This window comes from Neltuma alba, unplaced genomic scaffold, assembly GCF_004799145.2.
Source record: "Neltuma alba isolate B1F8T4 unplaced genomic scaffold, ASM479914v2 tig00005573_pilon, whole genome shotgun sequence".
Classification (NCBI taxonomy): domain Eukaryota; kingdom Viridiplantae; phylum Streptophyta; class Magnoliopsida; order Fabales; family Fabaceae; genus Neltuma; species Neltuma alba.
In genome coordinates, this window is record NW_021634161.1 from 724 (window position 1) to 25,999 (window position 25,276).

At 34.7% G+C, this 25,276-nt stretch overlaps 1 protein-coding gene and 2 pseudogenes across 1 annotated transcript; 1 reads left to right on the forward strand and 2 right to left on the reverse strand.

The window, feature by feature from the left end:
• Positions 1 to 478: 478 nt before the first annotated feature.
• LOC114748029 (potassium channel SKOR-like) lies at positions 479 to 12,790 on the reverse strand (annotated as a pseudogene).
• Positions 12,791 to 13,480: 690 nt separating this feature from the next.
• LOC114748027 (uncharacterized) lies at positions 13,481 to 23,019 on the reverse strand (annotated as a pseudogene).
• Positions 23,020 to 23,195: 176 nt separating this feature from the next.
• Positions 23,196 to 25,273, forward strand: LOC114748028 (60S ribosomal export protein NMD3-like; the record flags this gene model as incomplete). Its single annotated transcript, XM_028936385.1, is given in 4 exon segments — positions 23,196 to 23,489; positions 24,399 to 24,971; positions 24,974 to 25,197; positions 25,199 to 25,273. Coding segments are annotated over 4 exon segments (888 nt in total), but the record flags the coding sequence as incomplete, so codon positions are not given.
• Between the last annotated feature and the right edge of the window lie 3 nt (positions 25,274 to 25,276).

A 25,276-nucleotide genomic window follows, 5' to 3' on the forward strand; every position in this document is an offset into this window, starting at 1 on the left:
TTGTTCTTCAAGTTCTTTGAACACTGCACACTTACTTGTGGAGTAGGTGGTGGATATGTCCTAAGTCAATTGCTGTAGGCTTGACTAGTTTTCAGTTCCCAGTTACTGAGACGCTTCCTTAGTTCCTAAGGCTCTACATAGGCTATAAATAAACCATCCTTCTCACATGTATCAATAAAAGCAAAAAAGGGTTTGAACCCAATTTCCAAAAAATCAAAATCCTTCAATTAATCAATCAATCAGCCATGAATATCAGATTAGGAGGACTTCTTCTTTGTTCATGCTTCCCTCTCTTGAGCTTCGTAATGAAGTCCGTAGGTCAACTTCTCTCCCCGCTACTTCTGACTCACAATTCACTGCAGATTCTGGGGAAGAAGAAGCTGCTGCATCTGCAAATGTCCAGGCCCAACAACACTTCCGACAAATTCAACACATAAGTCAACCTTAATTGTGTGGTTGAAGAATATGTAAGATTCAAGAAACTGGCTTTCATATCGTCAACATTGACTACTACAATAACCTCGGTCATGTAGCTTTAACTTCTGTGATCTAAGTGAGTGTTTCGTTTTATATTGGAAATCACTAAAACCAATGGTTTTGATGATTTTCAACATGAAACCAAGCATACTAGAAATCACTTTGCCCTTCTATCCTTATTCATATGGTCAATGAAGAATGGAGTTGTATAACTATGAAATCATTAACATACAGTAAAACCTTTTTTCTTTGTTGTTGGCAAACACTGAGGACGAGTTTTCTTCTGACTAGGTCCGAGCATGTATCAAGTGTTCCTTAATTTTTACCTGTGCCGTATGGTAGCCTGAGAAATATTTACAATGAAATAGAATATTTATGTTGAAGAAGATCTTTATCACTGGAGATAAGTAATCTGCAAAACCCTCATTTGGACTTTGTCTTCCAAGGGTAAGTTGTGCACTTTATTGGGTGCATTTTATCTGTAAAAGGGTAAAGAAAACTTCAGATTTTATTTTATTTCTTAAAAAAGAAGATGGTCCATATCAAGTCGGAATCTGTTTTCCTCATCTGTTAGCTATAGACATCAGGAAAACGAAAGCAAAACAAGTTTTTTTCTAGTGCAGATTGGCATTGAAACATCCTTCACAACTATGTGATCTGTGTATTTACTAGCAAAGAGTTTAAACTGCAATGGTTATCCCCAGTTTAGACGATTTATATTTGCATTTTATGATTCGGGTTAACACAGAATAGCACTTAATTTGTGGCCCTCATAAGTGCAGCTGAAAACTTGGATTTGTGTGACATTTCAAATGCTTTCTCATAATATATATGTCTGGCTAGAATAAATTTTTGTTCTGGCTCAGTCTTGAAGTTCATGATCTGTTAGTTTTGGAGCCCATGAACCATGTTTAACCTTTTAGGTCAATATCTTGAATCTATTTTCTAGAATGGTCTTAAATACAGTAGATGTTAACTAGAAAGAATAAATGTTGGTAGATGGCAGTCAAAAATGTTGTACTAAATGTAGATCCTTCTCTGACTCCTATAAATAGGGGTTGAGTCTATCAAGCCAACAGATTTCTTTTAAGAAGGAAGTCTTCCTTTCCTCCATCTAATCTTCTCCCATTCATTTTCCTAAATTTTCTCCATCAATACTATTGCTTCAACATGTTTGTTGTGACTTACTTTTCCTTGAGAGGATCAACTCATTTTCTTGTCCCTAATGATCCACACATGCGAGGGGTGAAACTGAGCCAGACACAAATCTTTAATGCCACAGGGGACAATGTGTCAACTATTTTACTATGGTTTAGTATCATGTCAAGAAACCAAGTACCCCAACATTTAAACTGTTGTAAAACAAGTCCGTAAACATTTTTTATGAAGTGTAATTTGTACAATATAAACAGAATAGTGATATTAAGTGAGTACTAGCAGAATCTGAAGAACGATTTGGGAATTCCAACAATTGAGCAGACTTTGCATCTTCCAGTAGCTTCACCGTATTTTTATTCCCACTCATAGTGGCCTCGTCAAGTGGGGTATTCCCCATCTGCAGAGCAACAAAAAATAACCTAGTTTTAACTTTTGGTTCCATTTTCATGAAGAAGTTATGTTTCTGAAAACCTCTATGTCCAGCCTTCTAAATAAACACCAAGAACTGTTCTTTTTTTTTCCAATTTTCTCAAGTAGAAAAGGTATGGCTCGCAAGTCCCAGCTTGTATATGCAAGTCAAGTTAGCATAAAAATGCAAAATGAGTTATTCAACTGCACCTATCTTTGGTGAAAACACTAGCCCCAGCACCCAATAGCAACTTTGCCATGAAGTATAGACCTTCGGCAGCAGCAACATGAAGAGGGGATCGGTAATCATAATCTTTTGAGTTAGGATCCATTCCGTAAGATAATAGCCTTTTAAGATAATCTGAATCACCCCTTGCAACAACTGTACAAAGAAAACTACCCGCATTGTCTATCTTCATCGAGGCCCCTTCGTTAACAAGTAAGGAAGCAACTCGATTATGTCCATTCTTTACGGCCTCAAGCAATGGTGTATTCCTAAAGTTATCTGTAAGTTTTTTCCACATCAAATATCTTCAGTATGTCAGAACTACAGCGATAACAAGAAGGACGAACCAATAGTGCCATTTTGTAAGTGTTTGCTATAATGTTTCCAACTTAAACAGGACACTTTTTACTTAGAGAAAATCTTACAAAAAAAAGTTTGAAATTGCTGCATCCCAAATAAAGAATTTCTGCAAAAATATTTTGTTATTTGTAATTCCAGTATTGTCAAAACCTACTAGAGTGTTGTTACTAAACTTGATTTGGGATTTAATAACTTCAAGTTTCTTTTTGTGGGATTCCTTTTTTATTTATTTATGCATATAATTTTTTTATAAGAGAATACAATAGCAACATATAGGAAACTTGTTCCAAACTTTTCTCCCAAGATTATTTGACAATTCAGACAATTACCTCTAATATTGACATCTACGCCTTCCTGAATAAGGAAATGTGTGATATCTTCATATCCTCTAGATGCTGCAAGATGTTATGGCACAAAAAATGAAATAAAATAAAATAAAATATAGATCATAGAAGAAAGATATTTTTTTACAACAGAATGTTGGGATGCTTTTGCTCAGAAGAGTCAATTACAAGCAATCAGGCGCAATGAGCAAACTACTATAACTGAATCGGAGGAGCAACCAATTTTACTGTGAACAGACTTGTGTTTCATATACGGCAAGAAGCAGTAAATTGCAGAACTTATTCTCATACAAATTCCTCAAAAGGATTTTTATTCAAATAAATGGGCAGCAATGAATTTCACAAGGCTGCCAAATTGCCAAAGACAAAATCACAGCCATCACAATTTTCTCAAGTACAATTGACATGAAGACCAAAGTTGGAAGCAAATTTGAAGTGTCTGCCATCAAATCCTCAAATAAAGATGACAAATGAAAATCTTTTATACTACCTTCGGTCTTAATTATAAGAGCTAGTTGACTAATTTGAAGAGATTAAGAAAATAAGTTAAGTTAGTTATTTATAATAAATATGTGTTGTCTTTTCTAAAATATCCTTACTAATCAAGTGTGTTGGCTTAAACTATAATTATTAAAAGGATTATATTGAAAAAAAATTGTATAAATATGAGAGACAAAATGGATTAGGGTCTTATATTTAGAACCAAAATAAAAGTCAAATGAGATCTTATATTAAGGACTGGAGGTAGTATAATAACATTGAGTGACTTGCCTTTCTATAATTTTCTTTCTCTTATGTTTGTGTTTAAAAACTTGATAGCAAAGAACTAGCTAACATGACTGGCCAACTCAATTTAATATATATACACATTTATGAATGTATATGTCTATGTATTCGTTGCCCCAACCATCAAGTTGGCCAAGTCGTTAGGTCACTTGTTTAGAAAAAGGAGTGGATTCCCCAGAAAAATTTATAAACACCGCTGACGTGTCTACTCCCATAATACCGTCAAACACCATAGCAAGTTGAGAAACAAACTTATCAATTACAAGAAATATTAGTGAGTAGTGAGTTCCTCACCAAGGGCGACCTTCCATCATAATCAGTCTTGTTTGGATCAGCTCCAGATCGAACCAAACCTTTTAGCTGATACAGATCCCCTTGAAAAAGCTGCACTATTGACCTTTAGAGCTAGTTCAGCTTCTTGCTTGCCGATATGAAGAGTAATGTCTGACCCCAATTGCTTATCACGAAAAGATTCTTTCCCCTACAAATTTGGTACTCCTCCGGTCCTTAATATAGGACTCAATTATTAAGTTGATTTTGATCCTAAATATAAGACCCATTTTTCATATTTATCAATTTTCTTTAAATTACCTCTAGAAATACTCCCTCAACCATAATCAAGTAGAAGAGAAAGATGGAGTATTAAAAAGATTATTATGATATTTAGGGAAAACGCGTCACATTTTTATAATTAACTAATTTATCTAACTTCTTTAATCTAATCAAATTAATTAAATGGATCTTATATTAAGATGGTGTTTGGATGGAAACCAAACCATGATTTCAGAAGTGTTTTTACGGTTTATAAAGTAAATATATGGAGGAGTTTGTCTCGTTTTGTGAAAAAGTTCTTCTGAGAAGCACTTTTTGGGATTGCCAAACACTCCCTAAGAACCGGAGGAGTAATATTTACAACCAAAAACACTTGTGTGATATTTACTTGTCTAAAGAACAGAAATTAGTAATTCTATGAGCTTCAAATAAATGCATCACTTCTAGAATATAAAACAGCCTGTACCTCTGGAAGGTTGTTCAATACTTTCCTTCCATCATATAAGTAAACGTCAAGAATATTTGTGAATGATTGTTTATCAAGCCGCAGAAGCCTAAATAGCTCACAAACCCGAACAGTATATGGCTGAGGAATGTTACAAAGAACAGATATTTCTCCAAATACACTGTAAGATTGTAGAAGGGAAACTGTCTCTTCAGATCCATCTTTACATGTACCTACTTCCTCCTGCACATAGACAACTTATGGTATTCAGCAAAATATGTCTTGTTGAAATTCATCTCCAGAGAAGTTTTTTTTAAAAAAAAATTGAAAGCAATATGGTTTGAAAGACCAACTAAGGACGTAATGCACATTTGCAAGATGTTTACAAAATGATTTATTAGCTGATGCCACATAAACAAGTAAATCATGAGAGTCAAGCTTTCACATGTCTAAATTTTTGTGTCTCCAGATTAAATGATTTAGAAGCTATAAATACAAACATTAAAAATAAGGAAGACCAAAGAAAGTTGCAAAAAAAAAAAAAAACAGATTTAAACTACTGACTTTGGAAATACATAGTTATACCAGCACACCATGACAGACAAAGTATAGTTGGTCTACAACACTTCCATATTGCATTATCACTTCTCCTGGGAGAAAGAATTCTTCATGGAGCCGAATAACCCGAAAGATCAAAAGGATCAGAGTTATGGACCTTCAACATCCCATGGATGCAGGACTAGTCACATTCATTCTGCACTATAGACCCACTAGCAATTGTTTTTACCACGCAGTAAGTTCAACCTGGATTATAAGAGTTCAAATTTGAATAAATGGGTACGCAGTTTTACAAAGAAAATAAGCATTTGGCCCACAGGCTATTATTATTCATTGTCCCCTGAGGATGGGATTAGTACTTCAAACTCATGCTTGTTAGGGGATGTAGCATGATATTCCCCCTTTCCTCCTTGTTGGGAACCAAGCCGAGAAAGTCATGTTTCCTGTTACTATTTATGGAACAAGGAAAAACGGTGGAGCTATGAAGTATTGTTGCCGTCAGTTTCAGAAGTAAATCATATGAGAGAAAGACACCTAATTTATGCTGTTCATGGTCATGGATGATCATATTAGAAGGGAAAGAATGCCAATATATTGATAATATTTTATATTCTCGTTTTTGCCAGAAGATAAATATTTTATACTCACGTGCTTGGCTTCTATCCAAAAAGAAAATAATACTTACAAACTGATCGATAAATTCTGAAGAGCAGCCCTTAAACAGAGAAACTTTTTCAATTTAGGGCAAATATAACGTCTGGGATATCTGCAAAAAGGAATCAGGTCATTCTGTTGAGCCAAATTTTCGGGAGCAAGAAGTCATGTCTCTATAAGTTGCCATAAAATAGCTCAGACTAGCAGAGAAATCTGACTCGTATATGATAAAGCAAAAAAGATCAATATACAAAGCCTTCAAAAAGAGAGTGATACGAAAAAAATGTGATCATGTATGTGGCCACGTTTCATAATTACACTAATCCAACCCCCCTTCCAATGGTTATTACTATAAGAAAGAAATTTTCCAATGGTTATTTTAATTTCCACCCTCAATACATAAATTCGGTTGAAGGCCTTGCCTCCTCCTATTACCTTTGCTCGAATAGAAATGGGTAGTTCTTGAACGACAGCTGATTCAGCATATCTACTCTCATACTGTAACGACACATAGCCTTTTATTTGTTCACGGATGTCCGTTCCTAGTCTGTTTCTGTTCATATACTTCATGAGATCCTTCATTTTGTCCCTAAACTTTTCGGTCTTTGATCCTTTTACTATTAATGCTGTGATGTTACCAATCAAATAAGCACCAATAACCATGTCAAATGGCACAAATATCATTACAAATATCATTTCCCTCATATTGACCGCATGTATATCTCCATATCCTGTGGAAGAAATAAAGGTCTTTCATCATTTTTTAAATTACAAACAATTTCCATTGAGAAGACCATTAAAGACAGGAAAAATAGTACAGAATTCGAAAACGGGATTAAAGACAAAAAGATTCCTGGAGTGGCATATGAAGCAAAGAGAATATCACCATCTCGTCAATAGTTTACCAGGTTCTGCTAATATTCACAGGCCAAACGATAACTAAACTTGAAAAACATCACCAATTGCCAGCTATGTCGGATTACCTTCAGTCCTCGTATGGGACAAAAGCATAAGTTGGCAATCTTTGGATAGTGTGCTTAATGGTCTTATAAGATCAAGCAAATTTTTCTTTTGGTTCTCAGAACACCTAGGACACCATCTCACAAAGCTCCAGAATTATAGAGCAGTCCATCAAAAGGAAAATAGAGTTTAAAATTAAAATCATAAACCAATAAACAAGGGCATCTCTACCAAATTGAATGAATCCATTTCACTTCTAAATTGACATGAACCATCAGCATATTCAAATAAAGATTGCCAGATTCACCAAATCCTTAATATGCAATATGATTTATTACCAGTCACAGTGGCTTGAGACTGTGTATGGAAAAAGCAGAGGTGTTGGTGCCTAGTTTAGCAAAGCATTAAAGCGAACTGACTATGACCAAATTAGTATAACAAAGCATTGACGCTGAAATGATCATGACCAATGATTCTGTAATTAATGATGATAGACAGAATGAAAAACATCTTGCTTTCTGATTAAATAGTGTAACTTACCAACAGTAGCCATCGTAACAATAGAGAAATATGAGGAAGTTATGTAACGTTTCCCGAAATCAATATCTCTGAAATGTGAATAACTATAGTCACCTAGCTTTAGACTTCCAATCCACGTGTAGCCCTCTTGGGAAGGAGGTAGCGTGGTGGCCAAATAGTAGAAGATACAGGCAGCTATGTGAGTGCAGTACATCTCAACTGCCAGAAGTTTCAGAATCCTAGTAAACATGTAATTTATCCGAATATCCTTTTCCAACTGCTGGAAAAAATCGTTGACTTTGCGCACCCGGTATAATCTTATCCACAAAAAGTACCTTACTTCCTCTCTTCTGCCAGAAGCCTGTCCATTAAAGCTTTATCCTAGTGACTAGAAGAAGAAACCAAGTGCCATTACATAGAAGTTCTTTAATAGTAAGCAGAATCTACAAAACAAGATATCATAAGGAAAGGCATGAAGACATCTAGTGCAATTTGTTTTCATCTATTAAAATACTTTAGGCAATTTGGTCAAGCTGATATCTCAAACCACAGCCAACAGAAATGTATCAAATGTCATGCAAAAGGAGTTGCATAGTAAGTTGCACAGTAACACATAAACATTAGAAAATTGTGAAATATAAATAACTTTCGATAGCTCTCACGCAAAAGTGCTGCAGACATAACTATTTACACACTTGGGTGCGAGGACCCGACATACTGACATTTTGTGAATCTAATTGGCTTCCAAAAAAGGTTCGGTACAAGAAGACAAATTACAGGAGACAATGTTACTGCTTCGTGTACCGCTGCAGTCAACTTACAGAGAACAAAAGGAAATTTCCATTATCCTTTCGAGAAATGCGACAACATTAGATAAAGCAAGCTTGATTGAAACCTTTTTCTTCTTCTTCTTCTTCTTTTTTTTTTTATGGGCCGTGGGGAGAGGGGGAATCAGACCTATTTGTCACCTTAGTAAAGTGTTCCTCTCGAAGTCTGTCATTTTACTCATATAATATGCCATCATACATTCCATTGGATTAAATTGGCAGACATCAAACAGTTGCTGTACTATTACTCAAGAAATTTAGGTTTAATGCAGCCGAAACAGGACCTTGTAAAGCAAGTCCCAAGGCAAACATCCTAGAATATCTATGACGAAGCCAGATTTTATATACCTGCATGGACAAGAAAAGGAAATCGAGTCAACTTTAACAAATGCATGCTCAACGAATAAGGATGGTAACACATAGCAGCAGAGTTTTCAATGCTAAACTCCATTCTACTCCCTTATATCCATGCCTTCCCGCTTTACTTCGGCATTGAAATTTTATTAGTTTAAAATGCAAGGATTATTTTGCCATGCGAGGTTGGGGAACAAGATTCTTCATTACATCTTTTATAGCATCTTAGGGAATTCAGTGAAATACATGAAATGATGTACTTATACAATTTTTATTTTTTTGTAAGAGAAAATTTCTATATTAGGTCATTAACAATGTGCCATCTCAAGTGAATTGAACAATGATTACACTGATCTCAACACAGATCATGAGCCTATATGAAAATACTACTGACTCAACAAATATTCTTTCATCATTATGTCTGCTATGGCATCTACTTTATGTCATAATAGGTTTGCTTTAAATATAAATGTGAGGCATGTTTTTGCTTTTAGCCAGTTGTTACTTTAACTTTTTGTGCTTTTACTTTTGTCAAGAATCTTTATTTTTATAAAGTAAGGTTGCATTATTGATTGTAATAATTTAGGCTTGTCTTCTAGTTAGTCAGAAAGTCTACATAAACAAACAATGATTATATTGGTTTTAGTTTTATATTTATCATTTAAATTTTAATTAATTAAATAATTCGCATAGCAATGACTTTGTAAACGGACTTGCATATGTACAAAAAGTTAATAAATCAATTATATAAATATTTATATTTTATATTTTTATGATAATACTCCCTCCGTTTCCAATAAATAGATGTGTAATTTTGTTCCGTATTATAAGAAGAGTTTTCTTTTATTTAAAGCATTTATTAACTTTTTCCATTTACACCCTTCTAAAATATTGTCTTATATTTTCTGTACATTAATTTCCTTAAGGATATTATTGGAGTAAAATTTGCCTACTTAAAATTTTGAACTAAATTAATTTATTTGCCTTGGTATTAAGAAAGTAAGTATTTGTTCCTTGTAAATTAGGATGGAGGGATTAAATATAAATTTAATTTAAATATAATGCTTGACTGATTGGCCAAAGTATTAACAAGAAAGTTAAATTAACTGGAACCCTAAGAAGCATATGAATTGGTATAATTATTATATGATAATAATAATTAATAACTTAATTGTTTGATTCTTAGAAGGATTTAATCATCCATAATAATGAATTACAAAGCGTCATATAGAAAGGATGTAGAAACTGACCGCATAGCAATAGGGGCTGGCTTGTAAACCATACGATAGGTGTGAGTGTCCCTATAAGCGACAAAGAACTGCAAAACAATATCTACAAGGAAGACTATTTGTATAATAATGTCCACAACGATGAGATCCTGCGGCAATCCACGAAAGAATCCAAACTCCATAGAGGTGAAGAAGGATGAATACACTGCCCATAACAATATGAATTTTGTCCATACACCATACCACCTGCCATGTGATCAATTTAATTATGAAATCAAAATTTACAAATATACTTTTCTGAGATGCATCAAATTTGGCCAAATCTTGTATATTGCATACTATGCTTCCCTCTCAAGAAGCTGACAAAGAACTGCCTAGCAAGTGATCAATTTAGGACTTGTTTGAAATAGTGATTGGAGCTTTGAAAAGTAGCTATTCAATTATGATTTACGGAATATAAGGTAAACATGTTATCAGAGTTTTGCCTTCACCTATGTGAAAGTGTTTATATTAAGGGCTTGTTTGGAGTTGTTTATGGCCTTGTTTGGCATCACGATTGAACTTATTCACAAGCACGTTTCATATAAGTCAAGACAAAACTTCTCTCACATACTTATTTCATATGCTGTAAATCATCATTAAAAAACTGTTTATAAGTTGTTCCAAACAAACCCTATGTTAAATACTTATGAGTATGTTCACATAAACCAAGACAAGTCTGTCTTTACCTACTTACCTCCATTATGTTCCAAACAATAGGTTCTAAGCAGCGCCAAACAAGCACTTAAATGGCCAAACGATCAAATGCAGATATTAAAACAGAGAAGCATGTTGATAAAAATCACTCAATAGCTCAATGTTAATGCATCAAATTATTCTGTTCCCCTAAACCACTCGACCGGTGAGCATTTAACGATATTAATTAGCTTATTTATCGTAAACATCAGCTTAAAGCCATCATAATTAATGTCTATATCATATATATAATTATTCAAAGTGCTCAATTGCTTTGTGCTTATCGGCCAAATGAAAACGAATTACTTAACCCTAAATATTTCAAACTTCCCCTATCAACTCAAAGTGCCTTTGACCCAAAAAAAAAAAAAAAGTACTCAGCATGCATGTATAGTACTGCACGAGTCAAATGGGATTCATATACTTAGAGAGTTCGATTATTCTATCTTCCACGATCTTCTTTTCTGTAATTAAAAAACACCCATACTACACTATTAAAAAGATCATTCATTTTATTTTAATATTATTTATCTTATGTGTTGACAGCTGTAAACCTGACTCTTTCAAAAATTTTGGGAAATAATAGAATATATTATTAATATATATAAAATAATATTTATTATATAACGATAAATAAACAATATTTTGATTACAATAAAACTCACATGCCATATTTATTTAATGTGCCTCCATATATGTTGGGCTAAGGAGTATAAGAAAACTTGTGGTCTTTTCTAATTATATTGATGCTATTATCTTGATTGCTAGAGGGCGTGATTATGAACATCTTTTTAGGCACATCATTGATGAAGCTAGAACTTTAATTTATAGGGACTGGCATGTTAAGTTTTGTCATATCCGTCGAGCATGGACGAAAGTCGGCCTTAGTGATTTGATAGTGCTGAGTGGAAGGGCCGTTGCTCAAGAGATAGAAGTTACTCTAGAGATAACAAGTTGATCTTCTCCAAGAGTGAGTACATATGGATGACGAACTACTTAGCTAAATTAGCTCATAGTTTGGAGGGCAATTTTTGCATTCTTGATTAACCTTCACCTCCTAATCAATAGGCAGTGGCTGATGAGGGATCTTTTACTTGTCTTATTTCTAGTGCTTCATAGGTTGTAACTTTGCTAGTTTAAATTATATAGTACACAAGTCTCATTCAAAAAAAAATATTAATGTTGATGATATTTTTGATAATGAAGGTTCCTTCTTTCAAAAGATTAATTCATTTCCATTCAAAAAGAATATATATAATAAATCATCACAGTAGGGGTGTGTATATTATCATTGGGAAATAATTAGGTCAAATTTCTTATATCTATTATGTCATGTTCTCCAATCATATATGAGCATGTATTTTATTTTTTTCCATGTGATTTATAATTAAATACTGTTAATTAAATGCTAATATTTCAAAAATACATTAACATGACTATATGCAATTGGAGAACTTAATATACTGTATATAAAAAACTAAATGTAATAAATATTTTCAATTATCATTCTATTAAGTATCAGCTATATTTTAGGGATATAGTCCTCTAATTCTTAATGTATGACTTAATTTGAGAGTTGATACTAGTTATATATATAATATTTATTCCACATATTTATCAATTTTTTTAAATTAACTCTATTAATATTCCTTCAACAATAATAAAGTAGGAGAGAGAATGATGAAATTAAAGAAAATGATGAGAGTATTTTAGGGAAAAAATATAGTATAAACTAATTCAATTAACATTTTTAATCTATTCAAATTAGTTAATTGGGTATTACATTATACTTTGCAATATTAAAATTTATCCTGAAATAATTTTCTGAAAAGCTATAATTAACTGATTACGTTTTTCAGTCCCAAATAAAGTAACTAAGTTTGGTCGAAGGAAGAGGGATTCCCGAACCTGCTGCTAGGATGAATGACAAGGTCTTCGCAGAAACCACTGATGCCACTGAGGAAGCTTCTGTGACTAAAATTTTCGTGCTTTAACCATTGGAACCAACTTCCCGACGATCTCAACCGGTCATTAACGTCCCTCACCTTATACTCTCTGTCGTCCGGTGAAGACGACGGTGACGAGGAGGAAGACGAAGATGAAGAAGAAGAAAAAGGAGAGGCGGAGGACGATGTAGCTTCATTCCACTTAATATGCTCCTGTGCTTTCTCCATCTTCACGGGCGTCTTCGCAGGCATTTCAGAAAATCATGAAACTGATTCAACTCCTGATTACTCTCCTCCTTTTCCGAGGATTTTTTTTGGGGGGGGGGACATCCGAATGCTACATCACAACGAACCGATTCAACTCCTGAGTCCTGACTCTTCTGTCCGGAGCTCGATCTGCGATGGTTTAATCATACGCGTTGCATTTGAAGAAATAAGAGGAAGATTTGAACGCCAAAGTGCCGTGCGATGGGTTCCGAAAACTTGCGAATGGAGAGAAATCTTCGACATAAACGACGCAGAAGAAAATTAGGACGGAGAAGCAGCGGAGGAAGATTCAGGAAATCGACTGATCAGGTGACGAGGAAGGAAGCAGTATGGGGTGCAAGAGAGACAACGATCACGACGAAGACAACGTCGGATCGTAAAAGAGGGTTGATTGGGAACACGGAGGTTCAGATTGTTTCAGCGAAATCTTTATAGGCTTTATACAGACAGATCACAAGTGATCGGGTAAGGAAAAAAGTGGCAATGCTATATGGAAACAGATTTGACCCGACCAATGATGTCTGGAATTTACTATTTATGAATCATCAATAACGTACTTTCTAAATTAAAAAGAAATCAATGATTAACAAACACACACAAAATTAAAGAGTCATAACACAGTAAAATATTTTATTCAAACAGATATTGCGTCGATGTCGCCCCTAATCATATCATAATAAAAATAAAATAAAATAAAACAATCTACAGTAATGTGCATGAAAAATATTACTACCCTCTGCTTCTAAGATCTAGACATTAGTTTGTTTGTGGTGTAAACTAGATCTCATACGTGGACCGGAGGACTAGACAATATATCTTTTAGACTCAAAGAATGAAGAAAACAATGAGATGTGACTCCTATCTGGCAGCAGTAAAATCACCAACAATTGTTCAATGGCTTCCCCAACAAAGCCAAGAGATATATCTACTTCATCTCCGGTTCCCGATCGAGCTTCTTTCCCGTCACCAGCCACTTCACCTTCTTGAACCCAACGCTCATTATCATCGGCTCATACACCTCCTTCATCTGCTCTCCAACGCAGAAGAAATGATCCAACCATAGCAACCCGCTTGGCCTCAGAACTCTGTATATATCGAACAAGAAGAAGTGAAGCAGCGTCTCTGGGATACAGTTGCTCAGAACGTCAACAATGTCCAGCGTGTTATGGCAGAATGGAAGCCTCTGCGGTATGTTCATGTACAGTGGAACCACCCCTCGAGAAGCTATGAAGTTATTGAAAGGTCCGTTCAGGTTCTTCGATGTCGCCACCATTGTCACGTTTCTTTCTCTCATTCTCACCGCGAATGACGCCGCTCCGCCTCCCATGTCCAGCCCGGCCGATCCAAATCGACCCCAGCTTATGGGTTCTGAGAACGTCGTCGATGGTTAAATCGAGGCTGGTGGATTTCGTGGAGGTCCACTGGTGCTTCTCCCGGCCGTTGCAGTCGTCGAAGCCCTTTTGTGTTTTCCAGTTGATCAGGCATTCGTAGCCTTTGCAGGTTTAGGCAGTCCAGACCACACTGAGGAATCGGACGGGGTGGACAATAGGCTGGATGGCGGAGGAAGGGGTTCGACGGAGTTACCCGGCGGCGGCGGGGATATGGCTCACAGCCGGCGAGGAGCTCGTCGTCTGGGCAGGAGCCATTGACTTGGAACGACATGATGCGGCGGAGCTCGGCCGGGAAGAGGGTGCAAGCGTTGCCGACTGGAGGGTGAATGGTGGGTGTTGGAGTCGAAATTACGATTAAAGCCAAGCGGGAGCCGTTGACCAGAAGTGAAATATAAGAATTCCGGCGGGAGGTCGTCGGAAGGATGGGGTGCAGACACAGTAACGGTGGCAGTGGAAGCGGAAAAACTGGGAGTGCATGAGGATGAATAGAAGGTGGAGGAAAGGAACAAGATGAGCAGATCTGAGAATAAGAGGATGAAAAGGAAGAGTAAATTGGAAGGGATGGCGTTGGACTGAGAAGACGCCTCAATGGAAGAAGGCTTGTTCTAAGTGTGATTAAAGCAATCTATTTTTAAGTTAGGGCTTCATATTATTTCAGAAGAGTTATTGTAATCAATTCAAAGAATCAAAGAGGGAAGCTATGAATCAGCGGACTAATGTCAGTTTGGAGAATGTCAACAGTTTGACAGTACGTGAAATAGTCGTTTAAGAATCTACCATTCTGGCAAGAGCACAAGCCCTCCTTTGGTCCTTTGTTCCTGGAATCCTGATCATAAAATAGAGAAAGAAATTTTCTTTATTATTATTATTATTATTATTTATAACTCACATTATTAAAATTTTTATATAAATATATAATTTTAATATTGCGTAGATTTCATGCTTTGGGAATGCATTATATATTAAATATGAATAAAATTAAAAAATTATTAAATTTTAAGATAGAATTAACAGGACTTAAAGTTTTATTTATTCCAGTGAAACATGATAGGAGTGATTCTATTTATAAGTTACTTTTAACATATTTCTCACTTACTAAGAAAAATTTAATACTATGACTTATAAATAAAACTAAATAAAACACATACTCTTTCTGCTTTAAAAATAAGAACAAAGCAATGTGTGCATCATATATTCATATATGAGAGGTGGTGAGAGTGATTAAGATATTTGGGTAATGCGTGATGGGTCACAAATTTGCATTAGATGTGGGGAGAACCCGCGCACACATCATACCCAAGGATAAAACTATACATTGTAGAGTACTCTTTAAACAAAGTATTAAAAATATGGCCAAAAAAAAACAAAATATTAAAAATAAAGGATAGGAAATGAAATTGTAATTGAAAAAAATCATTAAAAAAGTATTTAACATAAGTAATTGTTTGTTACATGGGATTAGGTAAACCCATGGAGATAGGATTGAAGAATACCACCTCTCTCATGGTATTTCCCAATCCTACAAACATAAATTTGTTTAATCCCACATAACAAAAAATCTCTCATGACACTCATTTAATATGTTTTTTCAATTCCAATTTTAATTTTTATTCCTTATTTTCAATACTTCGTATCAATAGGAACTTTATTTTTATTTATATAATAGAATTAGACATATGTACATAAAAATATGTCAATATCAAATTTAAATTTGGGATCTTATCTAAGAGTAATGGGTGGCGTTACCTTTTAAGACAACTAAGCATTGATAGAGTACTCTTTTATCAGCAACACATATGGATCATATCTAATCTCGTGTTTCTAAGGGTTGTCTCAATTTCTTATGATTTGAAGGAAATCATATTAATCTTGAATACAACCTCTGGTCTTTAGTATAGTATATGTTGATTAATTTGAAAAAATTAAATAAATTAAATAAATTACTTTGAAATATTATATCTATATTTTTTTTTCCAAAACTAATTTGGTCGGCTTATAAATTGATATATAATCTAACGACATATATAGGGGTGTGCATGAGGCCCGCATGCCCAATAAGCCCGCCCGAGCCCGCAAGAAAAGCGCCCAGCCCAGCCTAATAAAAAGCTGCCCAAACAAAAATGGGCATCTTCGGGCTGGGCTGATTCACGGGCAGGGCAGGGCCATGGGCAGGGTATGCTGCCCTGCCCATTTGGCCCTGTCCGAAAAAATATATAATTATATATAGAAGATAATATTATTTTAAGCAATTATCTCTTTTGTTTTGGCCAAAAAAATTAGGTAAAATTAGTAAAAAAAAATGAAAGGAACGTAAAATTATAATTATATAAAAGAGCTAAATATCAAAATATAAGATTCAATATGCTAAATTACTCCAAGTCAAATTTCCTTCTTTTTCTCTTACATCCAATTTTTTAAAACAAAAAAAAAAAGAAAAATAAAACCACCTTTCAAATTTTGTGCTTTCACATGATTATTAGAATCTGCCAACTATATGAATAAACTAAGGAATTGAACCACTGATTTAGCTTGATTATTAAATGTTTTAATTATTAAATATTTTTTTTTTACCTCCCATAAGAAATTGAAAGTTGAAGAACAAGACTACATAGGCCTTATAGATATATATGAGTGATAGACTCATTCGTGATAATTTTTTTCCTCTCACTTGTCTCAAAACACGATAATTGAATTTTTTTTCTACATATGATATAAGGCATAGTGTCATTACACTGGGCTTAAAAAGCCCGCCCTGCCCAGCCCGTCCTTGCCCTGTCCAAAATGGTTAGGGCTTCTACTGAGCAAGGCTGGGCAGCGGGCTGCAAAACGCAGCCCGCTCATCTTTCAGACTGGGCATCGGGCAAGGGGTTTGCCCTGCCCAGCCCTGCCCATGTGCAGCCCTAGACATATATAAGTATTTTAGAGAAATTATATAACATGTTATAATTAAGTAATTTTTAAAATTTTTTAATTTTTTTAAAATTAATTAATTAGATTTTATATTAAGGGCTGGAGGTAGTATTTCATCTCATGTCAGACGATAGGTGTCACAGTAATTAATCAAAATTTTAGACATAAATTAATAAATACGCACGAGTGAGTTTTCAATTTGGCAAGTCCAAGAGACCCAACGAAATGGCTTGTTTTGATGCTTGGAGCAAGTTTGGTGTGCATTGAACTGGGCCGACTTGCAACGCCATGGCCCAAATCTTGCATTCTGAATTCTGAGTCCGGAAAAACAAAATCCCTCAATGCGACTACTGCGATTTCCTCAAAACTAAACCAAAGGTCTTTTGTGCATGACCTGGTCCCCGACTCCACATACTCAGAATCTGAAATCTCTTGTTTCTAGAGCCGGGAATATGGGTTGGGACCTGCGGGCTAGCCCGCTAACTCACCATAAAAGAGCGGGTTAGGGTTGACATTTTGCCAGCCTGCCAAAATGTGGGTTATTCTAGCCCGCACCGCATAACCCGCAGGCTGTGGCGGGGTAGCCCGCGAGTTGGCGGGCTGACCCACCTAACCCGCCACCTTTTTTTTTTTTTTTTTTTTCATATAAATAATGTATTATTATATTTGAAATTTTTCTTCGCTCATTTACATCTCAATTTTCATGTTACATAATACATATGTAAACAACAAATATTTTTTAAAAATAAGCATACCATATTTGTAGCAAAAATTTAATAACTACAATCAAATATAAGATAATATTTATTATAGAAAAAAAGTATTTTAGAAAAATATGGTGAATGAACTTTAAAAAAAGTTAGATAAATGCACTTCTAATTTATTAAGAGATAGTGTTTTGTATCAAACATGACATTTGTATAAAAAAATTATAAAATTTATCACTTGATAAGTTGATGTTGAATGTTAGTCATGTAAAATATTTGTAATATATTGTTTTATATTTATATTGACTATTTTAAATGTGGTTAAATATAATTTATACTTGTGATTACTTTTGAAATTTTGGATTACCATTTATTAGTTTAAAAATTAAATAAAAATAAGATTTAAAAATTAAGAATAAAAAAAAAAGGTGGCGGGCTGGCCCGCCAACCCGCTATGGCGGGTTAGGGTTGGGACTTTTCCAGCCTGCCAAAATGCGGGCTGCTCCAACCTGCACTGCATAACCCGCGGGTTGTGCGCAGGCTGACCCGCAACCCGCGGTTGGCCCGTATTCCAGCTATACTTGTTTCTTTGTAACACCGAGTCTATTTAGAATAGTTTATAAATAATTTTTTAATTATAATTTACAAAATACGAGATCAGTATGTGATAAAAATTTTATCTCAATTTATGTAAAACGTGCTTACAAGTATTTTCAAACACCTTCACAAACAAGCCCACCATCTCCCAATGTAGCCACTAAATATTAAATATAGTTTGTAGTGTAATTATAGTTTGTAGTACAAATTATATTATAAATTAGATATTATACTTAGAATCCGAGGTAATATAAAGAATTAAATCAATAATTAATGAATATTAAAAAAATTAAAATAGTTATCTACAACAAATGTGTATCGGGTCTCTTAGAATACCATTTTTAATAATGTGTACTGTAATTATCCTTCATGCAACAATCAATAAAAATAGTTTGAGAAAAAATTATAAATTTGAGAAACAAAGTAAATTAATATCTTATATTTATTTTACTTATTTTCAATATAATCATATTATAATTTTTTATGATTATGCTGTCTATAATTTATAAGTTATTTTAATGGGTTATATGATGTTTTTTAGAAAATATTTTGAGTTTATATATCTTTTGTCTTTCAAAAAGAAACATTTAACTTTATTAATTTTTTATTACTGTCAAATTTTACTCAATTTTTTTCTATTTTTAGGATAATTTTTACTAAGTGTTTAGGCTCTAAATAAACGCAGTGTTGAAATAAAAATTCAAAACAAATTAAAATAATAAATGGGATGCTTCTATTTTGTCTCAAATGGGATAGGACGAAAAGGTCATCCCATCTAGGAATGAGCAAAACCAAACCGAAACTGATAACCAAATAACCGAATATATTTTCAATTTTTTGGTTAGGTTATTTTAGTGTTTGGTTTCGATTCGGTTTTTATTTTTATTAAATTTCGGTGTTCGGTTTATAAGAAAAAATTTAGTTTAAAACCGAAAAACCAAAATATGTGTGTGTATACATTTTTTTTGCTAAGGTATATAATATTATATATAATATGAAACTAAGTTAGCCATCAACTAATAGGCCCAAAGTATGCTTCTAACCCAACCAAATATATCTCAAACCCTAAGCTAATGTAAGATAGCTCATCATCCCTCATTCTCTCTCGTCACAGCCTCCTCCCGGTGTCCTCTCAATTTCAAAACAATACCATCATCTTCTTGCTCATTGATCTCAAGTAGAGTGCCATTTGCCTCACACTCTCGTACTATTCATTATTGTCACAGTAGCGCCTCCTCTCTCTCTCTTCAAAAACAATATACTGATGCTTTTGCTCTTATTCTTGTAGTGTCTCTACTTGCTGCTTCGTCTCCACTTTTCTTCTCCATTTCATCTTCATATTGACACTCCTGGTTCTTCTCTACAATCTCTACTACTGTGGTGTGCTTACCACTTTATCTCCCTCAAACTTGGGATTTTATGCCAGGTTTAAACACGAAAAAAAGTTAGTAGCATTAATCGAATAAACCAACCGACTGAACCAAAATATTTTGGTTAGGTTTCTATTCGATTAGTGATAGAAGTTCGGTTCGGTGCTTAAAAATGTTCTAATTTCATGATCGGTTATTTCGATTCTAAACCAAAATCAAACCGAATAACCATTTGCATAGTCCTATCCCATCTCTATTATCAAGACATGATTAGGATACGATTGTCTCGTCCCATAAACAACATTTATTTATGTTATTGGGAATTAACTTATATAACACATAAGATCATATTTCATTTTCTAAAGATATAGGGTTTTTCTATCACACATCTAATCATTCTCATTCTCACCAATCATCCAAGTAGAGCTCGTAATATGGGTTAAGCTTGTGGGCTTAACTTGTCAACTCGTCAAGAACTAGTAGGTGAATTGATAAAAATTGAGACTATTTTAAAAAATTTTTTTAAGTCCGTGATCGTCAAAACTGAACTCACAGTGGGCTAACTCTTAGAGTTGGTGAGCTAACCCATTTTATTTATTTATTTATTTTTGTAATTTTTGCCATCTCTTCAATCTTCAAAACGCATCGTCTCCCCTCTCATTTTTTGTTGGTGGGAATGGTTTCTGAAGAATATAAGAAAAAGAGATAAAAAAGAAAGTAGTGCATGATGTCTTCAAAATATTGACAGTACTTTCTTTTAAGCTTATTCACCCCACCTACTCCTATCTTATAGGATGCAAAGTTGGAATACTCGGTGAATTTCTTTCAAAATACAATGAAGATTCTTGAATATGGATTGTACTTTCAAGATTCAAACAAAGATAACAATGGCCTTTACAAAGTGATAATTTGACTCTATCTCTGCATGCACTCAAAGACAAAGGCAGTGAGTTTGATTATGGTGTATGTGTTGTATTTATCCAAATGAATGGTGGTGAGGGGTTTATATAGACTATGGAATGATGCCTTGAAGAAATACCTTTATAATACCTTATTAAATAAAAAGTCACAACCATATATTGGTTTGTGAACCAAGATAATTTAAATAAATACAATGTATTTAATATGTAGAGTCTTTTAGTATTGTAATTCCTACATAACCCTTCATATAAATATATTAATTTATATGAAGACATAACCCCTCATAAAAATATATTAATTTATATCAGAATACAACCCTTCAAATAAATTTATTAATTTATATGAAGACATAACCCCTCATATAAATTTATTAATTTAAAAGATTTATATAAGGACATACTTTTCAAAAACACATCTTTCATTTTAAAATATTCCAACAATCCCCCACCATTTTTAAAATATCCAAACTCTTATCACTTTGAAATTCTCATGTTTCAACAAGAGTATCTCAAGGATTTAAACCTTTACTTAGCAAGACATGGTTCACCCATTCGAAATAATCTGTTAGACTAAGTTTTGACAAACCATTATCCCGTATGAACAAGTATGCATGACTCACGCTGAAATCTCAAACCACTGTATGCCACTTAAAATGACACGTTTATGGCCTCGTGTCTGTATCCTTTTCATGAAAAGTTTTTAGAGTCAAGTCCTTAGATTCCTAGAAGCGGCCCCACTTCACTCTCATATAGGTAGACTTTGTCAAGAGCACTACCATGATTAATGTTCCAGCAAATATATGCTTACAGGTCCATTAAGAGCCATATTATTTAAATCTTATGGTTACCAAGTACTTTTCAGCCTTAGGATGTATAAATATGTCAAGTACTTGCAATCACTCTAATATCATACTTTCACCATTAAACTCAAGACTTGATATGATGATCAAGTATAAGTTGGTTTCCACTATCGGTGATCAAGGTTTATAGGGCTTCAATCCCATTCCCTTTAATGTCTTCAACATCATTTCTCTGCTAAACATTTTGTCAAAGAATCTTCAGAAAACTATTCCCGTCAACATTTTTCAGGCTTGCAAATTGCAACATTTCCTCTTAGGAATTCGTTTGGTACGAGAGAAAAAAAAAAGATTAATTTATCTCTTTCATTTTATATTTTTTATTAAAATTTTATAATCTTTTTTTTCTTTTTTTTTCCTTTTTTTTTAAAAAATTTTCACACATTTTTTCTTCTTACCAAACTTGCGCCTTTCCGAACCCAACCCTAACCCTTCACTTTCATCTAGAGCTGGTAATACTGGGCCCGCGGGCCCAGGCCAGCCAACCCGCCAAAAATGGCGGGCTCGGGTGGCAAAATGCCAGCCTGCCAAGTGGGGCTACTCCACGCACCGTTTTCAACCCGCTCCGCCGCGGGCTAGCTGCCAGTTGGGGGCTAGCCGCTTTTTTTAAATCTAATTTTTATATAATTTCAATATGTTATACAACATAATTGGAGGATTTTAACCTCAAATTTCATATTTACATCTTCTATCAAGTTTCATATGTAATACAACATAAAAGATCTACTTAATTAATTGGATAAGAAAAATAGTCAAATTAATTATTTAGAAAAAATATGTGTTAGTTTTTCTAAAATATCTTCTCAAATTATAAATTAATCCTCACATTATTTTATTATAACTCATTACTTAAGTTTAAAACCCAAATCCAATTGTTACAAACTAAGTCCTATACAAGTAATAATTTTTTTTAAAAAAAAAAGTTAGGCGGGCCGGCGGGCTAGCCGCCAGCCGCCAAAGTGCGGGCTACTTCAGCCCGCACCGCTTAGCCGCATGGGCTGGCCCGTATCCGCACCGTCGCCCGCATTCCCAGCTCTACTTTCATCTTCCACAACCCGAGGCCAGAGCTCACTGCCTCATATCATCATTGGCGTTTAGCGTCGCCCCTACCTACCTCCTCTCATCGGCTGAACGCCAGCAAGTCGCGAGTCGCACCAGGGGACCTTTTCAGTGAAGAAGAAGAAACGGGCTGGACCGGCGGGCTTGGTTATCTGAGCTCGTATTCGGCCCCCAATCCGTTTTAAGGACTGAATTTCAATCGCAAATTAACAATTTAATCGGCCCAGCAAACCAATAGCCTTTTTATTCTCAGATATAATCATGTAATAAAAAAAAAACAGTCCAAGTTTTGATCAAGTGGCGGCCGACCCGCCAAACCGACAATAACGACTTGGTATAACTAAGCCCAGCTCCTAACCTTTCCTAACTCCTCTTCCGCCTCGCATCCCCGTCTTTCCTGCATCGTAAGTTCGTCTCTCTTAGCTTTATTTTCTGTATTTTCCTTCTTATTTATTTCTTCATATTTCTGAACTCTTATCGAGGGTAGAAGCCGCCGTTATCCAATCGTGTTGAGTTTATGGCTCCATGATGTGAATTCCTTATGTCGATTCTTTACGGATTGTAAAATTATGGGTTAGACGAGTTTCTGATTCTAGACTGCGTCAGCGACTGCCAAGCTCTTGTTACCTAATGTTTTTCAGATATTTTTCCTTGTTTGGGAAGATTCCTTGCCCTCCATTTTTGTGTCTTTTTTCCTTCTCAAATAATATTTTTGCTATCAAAAAATGCTTTTGGATTATTTCAATTTATGTCCAAGACTCGTTTATCTGGGCATGCATGATGAACGATAAGACAGGACGAAAAAGATAATAGACCTTTTTAGTTTAGTTTGTTTGCTTGCTGTGTCATTTATACATATGGTTGGGTTTAAAGGTATCTATGTTTCTTTCCAAATCTTTTAGGTATTTATAATTTATCTAGTATCATGCAGTGGGTATATGCTTATATAAGCTTGGAAATCTGATTCTAATCCTCCAAAAACTTATATGTGTATTTGCTTTTTTTTTTTTTAACCTTTCATTAATATCAGAGATAAGAAGATCGTGGGATAAGGGGGAACTGGGGAAGTAGAAGAGCGGGCTTGTGCATATTATTTTCATTTGTATTGATTAGTAAATGAAAGGTTCAAATTATGAGTTATTTTATTGAAAAACAGTGAGTTGTTACGTTATAATAAATCGAAAATCAAATATGCTTAGAGCTTCAAGTATTAAGGCAATAAGAGTCGGGGATGAATGTAATGTACCCGTACTTTAAACACGAAATTTAGAGCACTTGCAGATGTATTTAACTAATCAAATCATGTTCAATTGAAGCAATTGACATATTTGATCTTATGATGATCATGTGAGGCTCGACATATGTGGTCTTGCAAATTAATCGAGTAGCTTTGTGTTGCTTTTTGCCTTATTTCGCTATTTGACAATTCTAGATGAAAAAGTTTCTTTGACTGACTGCTGTTGGGAGAGTGCATCTGGTTAACGTATTGTATAATTTATACCCAATTTTTTCCTCTTTCTTTCATCCAGCTAACACTGGGGAAATCTGATTTTTGAGTATATAATATTAGAAATAGCTTTTTGGTCGGTCATTAGTGATGCTAGTCAATTTTTGTCTGTTAGAATGAAAAATGCTTTTGGCATGGTATGTCTTTTTTTTTTTGGTTACTTTTCTCCCCATATTTTAATTTTTTTTCATACTATGAATTTTCTAAACTGTTGTTCTCCATCTATTTCGCATGTGCATACTCATGTATTTTCCTTCCTCCCCTCTTTTGAGCAGGACAACTTTTGATATCATCGACTTCTTGCACTACCATGTTACAACCATCAGGCATGGCAGAAGATGCTGGTATGTTCATGGTTCATCAGACCATTGGTAGTGTTTTGTGTTGCAAATGTGGAATTCCCATGCAGCCAAATGCTGCCAATATGTGTGTGAAGTGTTTACGTTCAGAAGTTGATATCACTGAAGGATTACTGAAGCATCTAATCCTAGTACACTGTCCTGAGTGTGATAGCTACCTGCAGCCTCCAAGAACTTGGATCAAAGCACAATTAGAATCGAAGGAGCTGCTGACATTCTGTTTGAATAAGCTGAAAAGAAACTTCGCTTCCAATAAAGTAAGGCTGATACATGCTGAATTTATATGGACTGAGCCCCACTCCAAGAGGATAAAAGTCAAGGTCAAAGTTCAGAAAGAGGTTCTGAATGGGGCAATTCTTGAACAGTCTTATCCTATTGAGTACGTGCAGCAAGAGCATATGTGTGAATCTTGTTCTAGGATCCAGGCTAACCCTGATCAATGGGTTGCTGCTGTGCAACTTCGCCAACATGTTACACATAGGAGAACTTTCTTTATTTGGAACAGCTGATTCTGAAGCATGGTGCAGCTGCTAGTGCTATAAGAATAAAGCAGATGGATCAAGGTATTGACTTCTTTTTCTCCAATCGAAGTCATGGTGTGAAATTTGTGGAATTTGTAGGAAAAGTTGCTCCAGTAAGGAGTCGTCACGACAAGCAACTTGTTTCTCATGATCCCAAGAGTAATAACTACAACTATAAATATACATTTTCTGTTTGAAATTTCTCCCATCTGCCGTGAGGATTTAATCTGTCTGCCTCCTAAAGTTGCTGTTAGTTTGGGAAACCTTGGCCCT